This window comes from Echeneis naucrates, chromosome 3, assembly GCF_900963305.1.
Source record: "Echeneis naucrates chromosome 3, fEcheNa1.1, whole genome shotgun sequence".
NCBI lineage: Eukaryota > Metazoa > Chordata > Actinopteri > Carangiformes > Echeneidae > Echeneis > Echeneis naucrates.
In genome coordinates, this window is record NC_042513.1 from 4,102,089 (window position 1) to 4,120,043 (window position 17,955).

Here is a 17,955-nt window from a genome sequence, read left to right on the forward strand (position 1 = left end):
ATAGATTTAAGATTAACAAATAATCTGGCCCATTTAACATTCAAGCATTTGGCTCCAGTTAAAAATAATCAAGTCAAACAAAGAGGAAGGGTCTGGAAACTCACAAATCTACATTATAATGCAATATGGCGTCTACAAGCAAAGGACGTTATGAACATTTACATTCAGTAAACAAATAGTGATTCAAATCCAAAAAATAAATAAATAAATAAAAAATTTAATTAGATTGATAATTTCCCAAACTTAAACTTGGTTAAAAACTTGTACTGCAAGGGAAAATAAAACCAACAAAACAAACTATTGAAACTCCTACCACAAAAAACACATTTTTGAGTATAAGCTTAAATTAACAACAAAATACCAATATCATACATTATGCCAATGTGTCATTCTGTTTAACAAATCACAACTGAGCTACTTATGTGTAAAATGGTCCATAATCTACTTGCCATGCCATTGTTCATTGGAAAAAGGTCAATTAGAACAAAATAAGTCAGAATAAACCAATTCTTGTTTGAGAGTATGGAGTCATTTCTTCTCCAAGAGCTGTTAAAAAAAAAAAGAAAAAGAAAGCATCCCCCTACTACTAGTAATAGGACGACAGTATCAGCACCACTGGGGATGTCTCTTGATACTGAAGGGAGAAACAATGGAAATGTACTAGGTATACAGCTTTCTGACCTCCATCCACAGACCCAGCTCATCCACAACAGATGAGGATTTGGGCTGGTTCCTATCATCATCACTTGCTTGCAAAGATGAGAAACACATTTTTCCAAGCACAAGTTGTAAATGCTTTTGTTTGCTACATTCCTCATCTGCGGATATTTAGCTTGCTGGGGGCCTGTTGTGACCACAAAATGCTTTTCGTGTTCAGTTTCGTGCACTGCTTTCTACAGATGTGTTGCTTGGTGTTTGTGTGTCTTTTTTTTTTTTTATGGACTAGAGGAAATCTGCAAATAATAATGGTTTACATACCAGCTCAAAACAGAGCCAAAATGCAAATAGCTTAGTGGATCTGTTAAACACTATGGTGTATCTTAATTTAAGCTTCAAAGTTGGAATTACAGTAATTTGATTCTTGACCAAAGATTGTCACACACAACATAGTAGGAAAGGGAACTTCTGGAATGAGCTCCACATTGCTTACTGTTTTGGTTGTTTTCATATAAAACTAAAAATATCAGCATACAAATCTTATTCAGCATGTTATCCAGTATACTAGTATAAATGGTTGTATCTCAAAAGAACACAATCTTCAGTGCTTTAGAAAATATGTGGGGCATCATGCCAAAAGGTTCTTTGAAAACAGCCCCAGCATAAAATGCATCCTCTTGTTTCAGCTCAGGGTTAGTCTTCAATGAGAAACATCACACATTACACTCTTTACCCACTGGGATTGCAGTATGTCTCAATTTCAGTCAAGGGTGACACATAATAAAGAGGCATAGAGGAATAAAAAAAATGTAAAAAATAAATCACGCACACCCACACAGTCCCAAAAACATTGGTATGCAGGTCCTCAGTGACATCTGGAAACACCAAGATAACAGATTTAGCTAAACATGTGGCAGTGTTTCTATATTTAAACACTATGAAACCATGACTGGATGCTTGAGGGATGATGCTGAGAGAACAGAGCCATTGTGGCTCATCATGCAGTCAGAGAAAGGTTGAATACCAGCGCGAGGGTTTCACATTTTCACACCAACAATGCTTCACCTTTCAAAATCACTTTGTCTAAATAAGAGAACATTTTTCTTTACTTTGTTTCTTTATTTCAGTGACAGTTACCATTTATCGGCTTTAAAGACAACTTTTTGTTGTCATGTGACACACCACTGTTTGTCTTTGAGCAATAACTCACAAGACACTGTCGACGGCCACAAAGTAACTCAAAAGACGCTAGCAGGCCAAGCTTCACTTATAATATATGCATTTGTGCTCACTTTTCCTTACTTGCATTTCAAAACAATTGCATATACAAGAGTCCTGCCACAACAGCATCTCTGTGACATGTCTACAGAAAGCCAAATATTTCAGCAGCAGCTGTAAAAACTCTAGGCCATCATTTATCAATCATTGAAAGACAAACAAAACTCAATTCCCTACTTATCTAAAAATAATTATTTACAACCCAAGTTTAACAATAAACTTCTGAATCAGCTTTTTTTTTTTTTTTTAATACTTGTTTCTCTACAAAGCGCTCCTATCCCAGTAAAAAAATTACTTCATCTAAAAATGAGATGTTGGAATGTCTGATGTTTAGATTAACTCTCTCCATTAATCTTTGCTGTGATATATGCCCCATATGATGCAACATGTTTCTCTCTACCTGCTAGTCTAGTCTTCATCAATTTACTCCTTAATGACTTCAAAGTACAAAGCTTTGGAACAGCACTTCCAATCATCTACATTGTTCGTCCTTTAACTCTTCACTGTAAAGATTCTCAACAAAAAAGGGTCAAATCCATCTTCATTTCAAATCCCCACATTAAGTTGCTTGAGTTAACTGGTTGCTAGCTAAATAATAACTAGAGCCCGTAAGGCCTGTTGACAAAGCCTAAATTGGATTTTAGTTCTCAATTGAAAAGAAAAATCATTCTGAAGTCTGCAACTGTAATTCTTGGTGAAAAGACCAGACCAGATAAAAAAATTAATGTAACAGAAGTTTGTGCTGGATGGTACTTTCAAAGGAATAAGTACTGTGTTAGGATCTCGAGTTATTTTTCTCTCCTCGCTGACTGCCAAAACTATTCCACTTAGTCATTAAAGCTTTATCTGCAGTAGCCAATATAAATGAACAAAAACAGATATAACACGGGCGTAATGTCCTGTGCAGTATCATATTGTTAACTGCTAATGTTGCCCTAGAGATCAACAATTTTTCACAGTTCTGATAAGCAAACATTTGTTCTTCCATTGCATTGTCCATATAAGGAAAACAGACCCCCTTAGAGAGGCGCAAGAGGAGTAATTATTCCCTTAATTTTTCTGCAGAGGCCAATGGAGACAGGCAGATACAAGAAAAACAGGCTTGACTAAAGTAAAACTGGGTAAGAAGCTTCCCAATTAGTGACTATGAAAAGGGTTTCAGACAAATTATAGTAAACAATCATGAATTTATCGGAAGCAGGAAATGCCAACATCTGCTGCACAGTCTCCAAAGGGCAAACATTCCTTTAATACACGAAAGTTCCTTTGGGTGTATGGTCATTTTTTGACACAGCAGATGACAAATATTTTCATGTCTTACATTCTGTTTTGCAGAAGAAAAGAATTTTTAACAGTCACCTTAGGAAATGTGCAGTCAGTAGGGGGCATTGGAACAAGGACACTCATTAACCAGAAGAACACGATACAACCTGTTAACATCACATATTAACTTAAAACTGTTCCACAGGCAGTGCCTGTTATCCATCAAATTTTGATATTGGTTTACACTGTAGACATCAGAGCTCTCAATACTAATGCAACAATTCAGATGTCTCTATGATAAAAAAAAAAACAAAAAAACTCTAAAGTAATACAGAAGTATATGGAAGCAAAACTGAGAGAAGGGTAATATACTTTGATTCTTCCCACTCTGTCTCTGTGCAAAAGGCGTCACATCACTGTTAAATATTGTTCTACCTTTTGTCATTCATCATTTTAAGAAAGTACTTATATATACATATATATGTGTGTGTGTGTCAGTTGATTAAAAAAAAAGGGCAAAAATAAAACTAAAGCCCTGTTGGGTGAAAAGAGAGTCATTTTCTATTTAATCTGGAACATTTACACCAAAATATGTTCTATATGTTCTATATGTTCGAAACCTATTTTGAGTGAAACTTTTTTTTTACTTTTTTCTGACCTTAGATAAAATAATTGTACTAATAATACTTTGGTAACAGAGCTCTTTTCAGTGAGGCTAAATGTCTATAACAATACAATCTGCTCTGAACTGTTTTAACTGGTTGAGGTTGGGACTAATGAGTCAACTCTGAGCAGTCCATCTGCCCATCCAGACTACAATGTAACCACTGAGTTTTCAAATTAAAATGGATTTAACGCTCTGTTTTTGGGTCCTACACTTTTTTTGATTTCACCCAAATTATTGTACAGATTGCAGGTTGTAATCACTTACCATCTCTACCCCCTGGGGAAAGGCTGTTCCTTCCCAGTCCTTCTTCGGGAATCGCTGAATGATCCTCCCACATCCTTCTCCTGAGCCTGCAGACAAACGATCAAGATCTGTCAGTGCAATATTTGCCATTGTATGGTAAATGTGAGCAAAAGTATACATTAGATTGAACGTGATTATGATATTAGATAAAATTTTAAAAAACCAAATTTACTCAAATATTTATATTTTGTCTGATGCAGTGCTTGCCTCCATTTAAAGTTCTCACTTGCTTTACAATCTGGAAAAGCAAATTTCACAAACGTTACATTGTTTTCACAAGGGCAAAGGTTTTGCAATTCTCCTTCAAATAAAATCTGGCATGCAATACAGTACTGCACATCAGGGACTGCAAAGCTATGCTATGGTCACAGCATCTCTTAATGTTAGGTCATTAGACTTGAGTTTTTCCTTCTGTCCCCTATGTGAATTCTGTAAATAAATCCAGAGAATATAACTAAAATTGATTAAAAATTGATGCAGTTTGTGTGAGGGATCTTAGCAACAATTAAACTTATCTTTAATCATACACATGAGCGGGATGTACATAGAAATAGCATGGTACTTCTAAATGGCATACAGGTTCAGTGCGCCTTCTAAGAAATGCATACAAATCTGAGAAAATGGTTCAGTGAATTCAAATAAGGTTCCTGTAAAAAATGTTGAAGTGTAAATAGGAAAAGGAAGTGTGATAAAGCTTAAGATAGAAGTTATAGGCCTAAATGAAGTGTTGAAGAAAAAAAATCCTATGTGATAAACAGAAACAGATACTTTAAACTTTATGTCACACATTTCAATTAGAGGTAAAGGAAGAAGTTTAGTGAGGTAATCAAAGCACATTATTTCTGTTTGTTGTGACTTATTGTGAAATTATTGCCGTCTTTTGAAAAAGGCCAATGCAAATTCAACTTTGGCCACAACATTCACAAAAAAGCATTCCTAGTACTGTCCTGGTTGTCTTGATTATATCAAGATGTTTCCGGAGGAATGTGGTCCAAAGTGTAAGATGTGGAACTTAGACTACTAACACAAAGCATATCACAGGATGAGAGGGGTCATTCATTATTTCATTTTCTTTTTTGTGATAATGCCCTGATAATTAAATCAAGAAAGCAAAAAAAAAACAATAATAATAATTTTTCACTGTTCAATCTAAATAACACATATGTGACCTGAATCAGCATACACAGTACATTGTGTAATAGACCAGCAGTGGAGGGGAGCAGGCAGTACATCGTGCTGACAGAGACAGCTGGATATTGATCTACAGCAGGTGTAGTTCACCTCACTTTCAACAACACAGATTTGTGAAGATAACCATCGAAAGCTTTACCGGTGAAATAACCCTGAGAGATTTCCCACAAGACCCCATATGGCGGGCTCTTGCAAAACTCTAAAACCTAAATTGGATGTAATAATTCTTGTCAACACAAGTGCAAACAAAGCATACTGTGTGTTAAGGAGCTGATATATGACAGCAATGTTCTTATTCAGCAATCTGGAAAGCTAATAAATGGAAATTTTATCTAATTAAAGAAAGAATTCCCTCAGTCCTCTCATGTGTTTCACAATATCCATTGCATTGACCCCATGACTTCATTTCAATGTTATTTTAAGCTGTTTGAAGGTTAGGCCAAAAGAAAATGGTCTCCTATTAAGAGAATAACAGAAAAAATGAACTGACCCATTTCTTGCATTCATATAGCAGTCATTCATTCATTCATTTATCTGTTTCCGGGTCGCGGAGTGCTGGAGTCAATCCCAGCTCACACTGGGTGAAGGTGGGGTCAACCTTAACAGGTCAGCAGTCCATCACAGGGCCAACACACAGAGACAGACAGAGACCAACAACCACTCACACTCACACTCAGACCTACAGACAGTTTAGAGTCACCAATTAACCAAAGCATGATGTCTTTGTATGGTGGGAGGAAACCCACGCAGACACAGGGCAGAACAAACTCCACACAGAAAGGGCCCAGGCCAGGGCACCCGTGGCTTTCTCATTGTGGGGTGACACCACAAACCACTATGCCGTTCATATATCAGACATGCACAATTATATATAAATACATTTTTATTTTATTTTTATTTATCTTTAAGCAATCAAAGCAAAAACAAAACTGCAAATAATGCGGCTCAATATTCTATTAGTTGGTTTGTCAAATATGCTGCAGATAGTGAGGCTTTTTAGACTGTTGTTTCTATCACATAAAACACTTTAAAACATCTGGAAAACCCCAAGAGGAATTACTGTTCAGCATGTTCCAAAGTGGCTAACCTGTTAGCACAGAGTTACACAGCTATTTCAGCCATTTATCTGTTTGCTATTGTCCTAGTCTGAGCAGGCATACACAGGATTTTCATATAGCCCAATAAAACTGATCAACCATGTCTTCCATGTTGTTATAATCACACAACAGCAGAACTCGACCTGTGTTTTATTTTATAGCCATAATGGAGGAATATGTAAGATGTACATCACTCTTAAGGGGTTCTTAGCATTACCACCAATGTTGCCAATGCGTCATTAACTACCCAGACAACTGTCACCATACTCTCAGAGGGAAAAAAAGATGGTTGTGTTGAATCTATTTTGCCATTTAATGCATTTGATCAATTCTGTCCAGATAGAATTGATCAAATGCATTAAACGGCAGAAAATGACTTAGAAGAATGCTTTTGAAGCTCATGTGTAGCAGTATGGCAAGAGGTCAGACGCAATGCATATGGGAAGCAGGAGGAACAGGAGAAAAAAAAAAAACAAGCATCATCATGATGACACGATCTTCCTGTAGGCCTGCAGCCCTCAGGAGTGTCAAGCATGCTGTCAGCAAATAGATAAAAAAAAACATTTAATGAATAGCTTTCTTTTGCTGTTATCAACCTGCAGAAAAGTGTTTAGGAACTAAATGGAGACCGATGATAGCAGAACACCAGTCTGCCTGACCGTGACATGTTCCAAGTCTTTACAGCACCTCTAATTGAAATCACATGCTCCGAATGCTCCAAGTTCTAATTTTCAGCCACGGATGAAAATAAATGACAGAATTCCTCACATACCATAAGGCTGCACTCTTGTATTAAAACAAGCCGTGGCTTCAAATACGACCCCCCTGACAGCTATAAAGAACCCCATCAGCGAGGATAATAGAACCCAGGCCTGAACAGGAACATGCTAATTTGAACATCCACTCGAGAAACAAGAGGAGCGGGATGGAGTCGACAATTGAGTTTGTTTATTTATTTTTTGGCAGAAGCTGCTGAAACAACAAGAACAAACCCGTCCGAGCTCATGACACGAGTATGGCTCTCTTCCAGCTCAGCACAGCACAACACAGACTGTGTGTGGTACGGCGATGAATCAAAATAACATTGTGCTTTTCAACCTTCTAATGAAACATGATGTACATCTACATATTTGACATTTTCCTGTTATCACTTTAGTGTTGTTTAGAGTGCTTATTAGAATGATAACTCTGAATGGATGCGCCCATAAGATGTGACATTACAGATTTGCACAGTCCAGTACAAACATCGGGCTATTATGCATAGATGTCATCTTAACTATACAAATTAAGCAAAGAGAGCACATATTGTGAACTGTTGTGGGATTCATAAATGTCTTTTGGTTATCAAAATAAGGAAGAAAAGAGAAAAAGAACATTTAAAATGTCTGGATCACCCCAAAACACTCAGTCAACATCTTGTCCATTTGCATGCAGTTTAACTACACTGTGGTCTGATAATACAACCCTGTGACAAGAAAAGCGTACAACGCAACATTCGGCCGAATATTGAGGGTAAAAACAATACTAGAGTCTTTATTCTGTTTTCCTACCAACTGATATAAAGACAGTGCTGAATTATCAGTTTACTTTTATAAAATTTATCTCAAAACCAAATGTAGTAATTCAGGTTTGATAAAATACAGACACAGACACCTACATTTACAGAGAAATCATATTTGAAAAACTGAATCAGCAGAATAATTTATTACTGAGTTGCATGACTCTGCATAGTTTCTACGACAAGGGGAAAACCACAGAGTTAAAGTTGTAAGTCTTTTCTGATAAAAGCAGATGTTTCTGCTCCTGGGGAGAAAAAAAAAATCCATTCATCTCCATGATTTATCTTATTGCTGTTCCTGTTGATTGAATCAGCCAAACGCATTTTACTTTGTATGGAAAAGCCACCAGGGAAGTACGTAACATTCACGTCAGCCTGGAACTGGATTTTGGCTCAGTCGTGCACACAGGACGACTGTTTTGGAACCAGTTCACAGGTATCGCTCGTTCAGTTATTCAAAAACTAATTTAAATGAAGCCATTATGGCAGTTATGGGTTAGATTAATGATGTCTTTATGTTCATTTCACTGAATAAATGACTGGTTCTGTAAAGCAAAGCACAACAAAATCCAGTCTCATCTCAAAGGTGGCCATCATCAAGGAAACAGAGATGTTCTGAATGATCCATGATGGACGATATGCAAAGGAATTTAAGCTGTTTGCATGGCAAATGGGTGCCAGAGATTGTCAGCATATCAAAAATGTTTGGAAGCTTTCCAGCATCCACAGCCAGCTGCGGAGGAGGGAAAATGAAAGATAGGTCACACGTAGGTCAACGTATTTGGAGGAAAAGCATATCATCCAAAAATATTAAAGTACTACAAACACGTCATAAGTGTTCAGCTTCTCCAGCCCTCCTTTTGCTGGTGGTCGTAAATTGTGTTCTATTGAGAAAACATGAATATGCCTAAATTTGACATTCACAGACCTAAGGATTTTATCTGGGTTTCCATCAAGACCAAAATATGATTTAATGTCTTTAAATAACTAAATCAATTATGCATTATTCCCACTGCTCAAGCAAAAATAAATGGTCTTTTGCTCAGATTTATCAATCCCAGGAACTCAAAACCTTCTGTCCTCTTCTTGTCAACACCAGTAGCAACTATGCATATGATGCTAAAGAGTTCATCCAAATGATGACTTTCCCTTTTCTAATAAGTCACAGTTCACTTTATTGCCACTAGTTACATCTGTTGATGTATTAATCCCATCCAGACCTGTCCAAGTTGAAAAAAAAAAAAAAAAAAAAATCAGACTGAGTTCATTTTAGTTCAACACGGTATAAATTCTAAAGATGCAGATAATGCAGTGATGCAGTATTAATTCTCATCAGACTGAGGAAATATTTAGCTTGGTTTAATGACCGGACTGACCTAATGTTTTAAGGACACTTTCTTCCCCCAACTGTATTCCACCAACCTTTTTTATCTTGTCATATTCAATCTGCTTGCAAATGTTTGCTGAGGTGAACTTTAACATCATTTTGAATAATTGTGAGATAACAAAGTTCTGTCAGCAAACCTTATCAACAGACTGGAAGCAGTGGAACACCAGCCAGTGGAGTCTTCCCACATATGAATTTTAAATTCTACACCACAAAGGAAGGAACTCCTCCTCCACTGTTGTCAGGATGCTTCTCACCACCCAACTTAAGTCCGAAACCCAATGACAGTGGTTGTGAGGAGAACCTTTTGAGAGTGCCCCCAATATCAAGATAGCCATTAAATCATTAAATCTGAATAACTTCATATAATCACCCAATTACTTTGTTGTTAATTATGCTAAAGTAAAAACTGCTAAATTTGGCTTTAATAACAAGTGGTTTTTAGAAAAGCAACCACAACCACATAGCAACTTCTTGATCCAACATTGAATCAACAACTCCAACTGTTGGAAGAGACAAAAATCAGTGGATCCAAACAATGTTTACTTTCTGGCATTACTTGGCCAAATGTTGTACTTACAAAGCTGACACGACTTCACCTTAGTATAAATAAACACTTGTCAAATATAATCTTGAGCTGATCATCTGGTGTTAATCCTCTGTTAAGTTTTCTTCTTGAGAAAGTAACAAAGAGTACAGCTTCCTGTTAATTTCGAAAACAATATCCTGATCCTGTGAAAAAATTTGAAATTCAGTTATATTATTCAGTATAAGAAATATGGCTGTATTTTTTTATACTGAACAAATAGCTATGTAATGAAAGTTAAGAATAATGTTGAAATTAAAAGTATTTAATGTTGTCAGTAAGGGGCCATAGATCATCATTAAGTCCGTATGATAACCCTAAACCAACATTTCTCAAACTGCAGGGCGCTGAGGAATTACAGGTGCGTCGCGATGAAGGGGGTGTGGGGGGGCAGGCTACAGGTACATTTAGTCTCTCTCACTAGAGTTAAAATCAAACTCCCACTCACACTAATCAAACAACTTAGCCCAATAATTCCATTCATGTTGTAGGTTAGACCTGGTTAGTGTCAGCATTACAATGGGGGAGATGAGATGTGACCTGGAACAATAGTGTGATAAGTATGATTGATGTCGGCATTTTAATAAAGAAAACTTCTATCGCAAAGGCAATGTGGGACAGTGGGCATTGATTGGACGTTTAGGATGGATGGGTAAATAAATGGTCATGGACAGATTTGTATTTCTCATTACGTTCAGTTGGACCTTTATGTTCCCATTCAATTGAATCCTTATGCTCCATTGTTACTATGATGCGACAACTGGCATTTCGATTGGCATGCACTTTTATTCTACTGGTGTTACCTTACATTTGTCATTTAATTCCATTTTTTGTAAAAAAAAAAAAAAAAAGAAAAAAAAAAAAAGCCTGGTGCCCAATTCTGTTGGGGCGATAAAGGCCAGTGGGGCTTGGCAATGGCCCCGTCCAAAGTGAGGAATGGCCCCCCCAAAAAAAAAATAAAAGTTAGAACCACTGCCCTAAAACAAACAAGAGTCATATACTACTTAACTGTTAACTGTTTTTTCTCCACCCCAAACCACTTTCCTTGTGAGTGTCAATTGAGCCAGCACAAATACAAATACTCTTTGAGAATCATGATAATCGGATAATAAAACTAAAAGTGTAGACTCAGACATATGTGCAATATTAAAATAATGCCAAAGAGGCATATATGAATTCGCTTCATGCAACATTACCCTGCAGGCTGATTAACTTCTCCACATCTGAAGCTAGCATTCTCACATTTTTACAGATAGAAATCTTGTGACAGGAGGTAATATAACAGTCAGAAAGTATCAGCAGATGGAAGTGTTTTGCTCTTGATCATTTGGAAATATTTTCTGTTATTTTGCACGACTCTGCTATGGCCTGCTCCAGGCCATAAAGTCACAGGGAAGATGTTGGGCAGAGTGTTTGTGAAACACAATTCAAAAAGCAGTCTAATTGAATATGGAGCAATAACATCCATCCAATAAATAGTTTGAGAAAAGCAGCTGCTCAAATTCCTCTTTTTCACTTGGAAAATTACAATTTAGTGTGAAAAGCACTCCAAGCGTTACATGTCCCATTTCCAAGTGAGAGAAATGGATGTTCAATTGCAAATATACATATTACATTGCAAGTTCAACACAGGTCTTGTGTATCTGAAGCAGCGTTTTCACTTTCTAACGTTACTTGTAAAAAATTTTCAACAGTTTGTGGCTTGTGAGTTTGGCCCCAGGGAAGCAGTGCTTAGATTTCTGATTGAGGAATCAAGTTTCCTTTTATCATACTCACATCAGAGGGTTGTTTTTCCCATATCTGACGCACACCACTGTGTACCTGCAAAAGGCAAAAAAGACACTACAAATTGCCCCACTCTAATGTTTTGTTTGTTTTAAACTACTTCAATCAGCACAATGATTTGACCTTTCGTTATGTGAATTTCAATATATTTTTCTAAATAGGTCATCTGTCTCACAGTGAAAACACCTCAATACTTTTGCTGGAGATGAAAATCCTGGATTTGTGTTCATTCTCAAAGTGCAAAGAAAAGTAAGAAAAAGTGTGGCAAACTTACGATGTGGCTCATATCCTTTGTGACTATCTTTATATTTCTGCATGGAAACTTAACTCAACAGTCTATGAGTAGATTTTTACCTCCACAACATCCTGCATCACCTGAAGCTTAATTACCACTAATACTGTTACTTCTGACTGTAGCTGGATGCCAGGATCGTTGTAGTGCAAAAGCTTTGAATTTATATCGGCAGCAATACTACTTCTTCAAGAAATTACAATCTAAACTAGGTACAATTTCATTCAATTCATCGAGACTGATTTAGTATATACAGCGCATTTCTGACCGATTATTGGTGCCAATATTCAGCATTTTGACACAGACATCTTCCTTTAAAAAAAAAAAAAAAAAAAAAACTGCGTTATTTTGGCTCTGATACAGCTGCACCTCTCTGTCTGCTGTCTCCAGCATTGTCCCACCCACAGCACCATCTTATTACATGCAGAGCCATGGCACAGGTAACAGCCAATCAGCAGTGAAAGCTGTGCATGCACAGTGCTCTCACACACGGTGAAGAGAAGAAAAAGTTTTGCCGAATGGAGAAGGTTCGGAGAGCAGATATATGTTACAAACGTGGATGTAAAAAGAGAACTGGGCCGGTTCACTCATAAGAATGTTGCTCAGTGGCACGTGATGCCAAAAAAGTTCGTTTTCCGGGTGTCATGGTGGAAAATGATTCTTCAGTTAACTTTATACAGTGCTGTGAAAAAGTATTTTTATTCTCATCTGCTCCTGAATTTCTTTGGATCGCAGCATGATGTCTTGGGTTCAATATGGCCTACTTCACCTTGTCAGACAGGTTTTATTTACGTGATCTCTTGATTTGAAAGGTCTGGCAGCAATCAGGCCTGGGTGTGGCTATGAAATTGAACTCCGTTTTCCACAATAATATGATTAATCCTCATCATTTAACAAGGGGGGCAAATACTTTTTCACAAAGGATCGTGTAAATCTAGATAGTAGTTTTCTCTTAACAAATAAAATCATCACAGAAAAACTGCATTTTATGTTTACTTGGGTTATCTTTGTTTAATTTTTAAATTTGTTTGATGATCTGAAACAGTTGAGTGTGAAATCAGGAAAGGGGCAAATACTTTTTCACAGCACTGTAATAGATGCTGCTGACCCTGGGAGCTCCCTGCACTAGATGACTATTGTCTAAGATAAAAAAAAAAAAAAAACATGTTGCAAATCTGATAAGCTGTTTAATAAACATATGCCTAAAGGCATTTAAACGAAGTTAAGTGCAAGTTTGTATTACTCAAAATGTTGATGCCAACATTTTCCTTTTTACTGCTCCAAATAAAGGCTATCGGCCTCCTTGACTACTAATAATTGATATCGGCCCTGAAAAAACCATATCACTCTGTCACTAGATTAAACTGGTTTCTATACGCCATCTTCTCCAGACAACAACATTGCACTGAAAAGTGGACCGTCATACTTTTATTTTCCTCGCACTATAAATTGCTTTAATCCTCTAGTTGTGAAAAAAAAATGCACTCGTACTTACAGACGAGGGCATCTCAGCGGGGCTCTAGCCAAACCAATATTTGAAGCGCTTTGTTACAGTCAAAATAAATACAACAAACAAATAACCCAATTCAATAAGGAGAGGGGGATCAATTTAGACATCTGCAGAGGATAAAAAATTTATGAGACATAAGCCTGTCACAGTCTTAAGAATCTGAGATGGGGGACGTCTTAATCATCAACATCATCAACCAAATCAGTAGCAAGAAAAAAAACAAAAAACAACTTGTGGTCCCCGTGTGTGCATGTGGTTAGACAGTCTGAATATCCATTCAGACTTACTTCTGGTGACGCCAGGAACATTTTGTCCCTGGAGCACAAAAAATTCATTTGTCAGTTGGCGCTGGGATGCACAGAGCTGATGAAAGACACTGTTTACCTATTGTGAATAGCATGGCCGTGGAGGCTAAGAGGATTCAGCTGCTCTGGCCCTCTCTTTGACACACATGCCGCTGGATGGACACTGCTGAATGAGGCTATGAACCTCAGTTTGTTCCCTTATGCTGGATTAACCGAATATCTTTCTCCGGGCTGCTCACTGAGCACCAGCTTCTATTGGACACTGCTATCGAGAGCAGTGGCAATACGTTATAGAGGTCATAAAAAATATTGGTTCTCATTTGGGAGGGATTACAGGGGAGGGGCCGAAGATTCACTGTGGATTGATATATGAATGTTAAGAAATGTGTGCAAGGCAGTTTGCTGCTTTGGATTAAAAGAATGTAAAACTGGGCCTGAGGCTCAGCATTTAAGTGGAAGCATGGGGAACTTCCTGTCCCACTCCAGATCAGCAGTGAGGAGGAGGAGGTGGGGGGGTCTGCCTCAGCACAGGGACTGCCTTTTCTTGCAGCTGAATAAGTCACCGCCCATCATAAAAAAAAAAAAAGTTGACCACTCTTCTGGCTAAAACAAATCTAACCCAACATATCACTGACATGTGTCTCAGTGTGTGTCTCAGCAGGTAAAAAAAAAAAAAAAAAAGCAGACCCAAAACAAAACGTGCAGGATGAACACATTGCACAGACCACCGCTACCAGTACTGGGCCACACCAATACAAAACATGAAAGCAAACACTGGTTCCCAATACTGTGTCAGCAAAACAAATATGACCTGAGGGCAGCCACATTTAATATGATCTTCAGTCAGCATTATACAGCCAGCGGACCCCCCCCCCCGGCAGTGAAAGCGGCTCCCGGACCGGATCAACAGGGAACAGGATGTGGCTGCTCTTTGAATCCATGAAAAAGTTTCGACTGATCCAAAAATCATATGTCGCATCAAATCTCGTGCAAAGATGAGAATGGCTACCTGCCATGAGGCGTGTGCTTGATCTGTAAATACGTGACCGCCGGACCAGATCCAGCATCTGGTCGGCTAATGAGAAAAAAGACATTTGAGAGTGCTTCCAGGCTCGGCTGGTTAGCTGTGTGGCTAACGTGAAGCTAAGCGCGAAGCAAAGCTATCTAGCATCAACATCAGCCAGCAACACACACTGACTGACGGCCTGGACAACAAACCTCAGCCCCGCACAACAACCTGGGGGCCCACACACTTACCAGCTTTGTCCTGATCGTATCCCACGACAATAAAATAGTCAGCCAGTCTAGCCATGTCTGCTGCTTTTCCCGAAATATACCAACACAATTCAGCATTTTTCCTTCTTCCAAAGCACAGCCATGTTTGACAGAAGGAGCGTCACTGCGCCTGCGCGCAGCAGCGGGAGACGTCCATGGGCGTGGGCCCTAAAATTTACAAATAAAGCTCTGTGTCCCAACAAAGCCTCCTTTGGCCCCAAAGTGTGGGGACCCCACCTTCATTTAAACAATGACAAGCAGACAGACAAACAGACAGCAGAGGAATATTGTGTTGAATAGTCACTGTGGGAGATGGACAAGCTGTAATAATAAAGCTGGTTACTAACAACTTAAAATAGAGGATGTTTTTGTGGGGGTCTTGTCTGCTTATTGTAGGTATGCGAAGTTGTAAAAAGGTGCCCCAAAGCACAGTTTAAGATTACTTCAAATTTTCACTGATATGGTCTGTGGAATGCATAAATGCTTAATGGCGGTAGAAAAAAATTATCTCATTGCTATATTCATCAAACCTTTATATTCATAGGCTTTATTCTCAGACGGGCCTCAGGTCTTTATGGCAGAGACCCCACCAGATGTTGGAAACTTTTTTTCTTTTTTTTTGAGATTCTGGTGCATGTTGACGTGATCACATGGATTTCTTCACATTATCACATTAATTCAGCCAATCTCCAATTCTACTTAATTCACATATGCTGAGTGGGGAGGACACTGAACTTATTGCCAGGTTAGTGAATTCTAATTGAGATGACTTTTGCTTTACCGAGATATTTCGGGTTATCATTTTGGAAGTAGCTATTATAAGATGGTAAACTGTAGCAATAGAGGGAAGCACACAGTAACCCACAAACCCCAGGCAGACTTTGGCATTCAAACAATTATTCTGTGGTACTAAGGAGACCAAAGTAGGCCAGCAAAACATTCCCCACACCATCTCGCCACCACCACCAGCCTGGGCTGTTGACACAAAGCAAGTTTATGTCCATGGATTCATACTGTTGATGCCAAATTCTGACCCCACCATATTATGCCTCAGAAGAAATCCAAATTCAGCTGACCAGGCCATGTTTTACCCAGTCTTCATCTGTTTAGTTTTGTTGAGCCTGTGTCCACTGCAGCCCCATATTTCTGTTCTTGGTTGAGAGAAGTGGAATCTGATGTGATCTCGTGCTGGTCAAGCCTTCATCCACCTGAAGGTTTGACCATTCTGTCCACTGTTGTGTGAAAGAAATCGTGCTACAGTCACAGTCAATGAGATTACACCCTTTCCACATCCATTTTCATAAGTGAACATTAAAAGAGGCTGCGTTAATAAGCAGGCTTGTTGGTGATTCTTTGACTGCAACAAAGGTCTGCTAAGCTGTGGGATACACGCAGCTTTAATTCGAAGGAAAACACTTGTGTCAGCCATCTATAGATGGAAATGTAATATAAATTATAATATATTATTGAAAACAGGAGAGCAGATTATTTCTAAGTTTCCCTTCATCAAAAAAGCTAATATATTTAAACCAACAGGGGGATTATTTGATGTATTCACTGTTTCATTTGCTTGTTTTTTCACACAGGTTCCGTTATTAAAGTACTTTAGAGAAAAAAAATGTATTAATGCTGTCACATATCCTGCTGTGTTTTCTTTGTCTTTGCCCCTCAGCCATTTACTATTGTAAAAAGATGATGAGCACAAAGGTGGCAGAGAGGCAGTCAAAAACATTCCCCGGGTGTTCAAATAGTTGAACCTGCACCTGCCTGTATGCAGTGTTTATGGATATGAAAGACAATGGCAAAGTCATAAGATGCCAAACAATTCATATTTCCCGTTCACAAGGATTCCTAGATTCATCATAGCATCATAACACTTATGAATCATCTGTTTAATCGCTGGGGTTCACACCCTTTTTCCTGGCACACATTAAAATGTAATTGCTCAGGTTTCCTGCTGCTTGTACCTGCTCATAGGTATAATGTCACATAGAAAGTTTCATCAGGTTCATGGGGGATAACCAAAGGATTGCTATATAAGGAATTGAAAAGCAATGGTCGAACTTTGATGACACGATTGCGCAAGCCTACGCTGTAAAATCTGGTAAGGGGATTATTTGTCTGCTGGAGACAATTATCATTACAAACTGTGTACAAAACATTCGCTGGTTAACAGCACATGTGTTTGACATTTATGTATCCTTTTGAGTTTAAAATATGACACTGAGTCGGAAATGAGGTTACAAGAGATATAAATAAACTCAGGAAGGGTCTGTCTGGGGGGCCAAACACAATGCAATATAATATGTGATGGAATTTTAAGTGTGAAGTGAAAGAAAGAAAGAGGGCTTTTTCCCCATTTGTCGAAACTGAAACAACCCCAAAACCAATAATCGAAAATGAAAGCATTGCTTAAAAGTACTCTACATGGCTGATTAAAACCAAACCTTGCGGTGCTTTTGAGAGTGGAATTTCTACAATGAAAAAAAAGAACACATTTTCTGGTATTTACAACATTACGTATATTGAATGTGAGAGACTAACATTTGCTTTCTTGAGGTGTAAATTAGCATATCAATATGTATAAACAGGCTGTTTGAGAAAAGTATTAACTCCAGTCTCTCGATATTTTCTAAGCTTTTTCTGTGGGGCTTATGCACATTCTACTCATGAATCCTACTGAGAGGACAGTTGTGATCCTACAGAAGAAACTGTTTTTCAGTGCTCTGGTTTGAAATTTCTTCTTTCCATGGTGCGTTCAGCCAATTAACTAAAGACTACATGACCGTTGTTTGGTCTTG

General features: G+C 38.1%; 1 protein-coding gene across 2 annotated transcripts in view; it reads right to left on the reverse strand.

Annotated features, from left to right (window-relative positions):
* sbf2 (SET binding factor 2) overlaps positions 1-15,269 on the reverse strand; it is a 75,426-nt gene extending 60,157 nt beyond the window's left edge. For both annotated transcript variants that reach the window (XM_029497715.1, XM_029497714.1), the window contains exons 1-2: positions 15,137-15,269; positions 4,130-4,215 (exon numbers count right to left, since the gene is read on the reverse strand). In XM_029497715.1, coding sequence (XP_029353575.1) covers positions 4,130-4,215; positions 15,137-15,191 — 141 coding nt within the window. In that variant the 5' untranslated portion in view covers positions 15,192-15,269. The remainder of the gene's footprint in view (positions 1-4,129; positions 4,216-15,136) is intronic.
* Between the last annotated feature and the right edge of the window lie 2,686 nt (positions 15,270-17,955).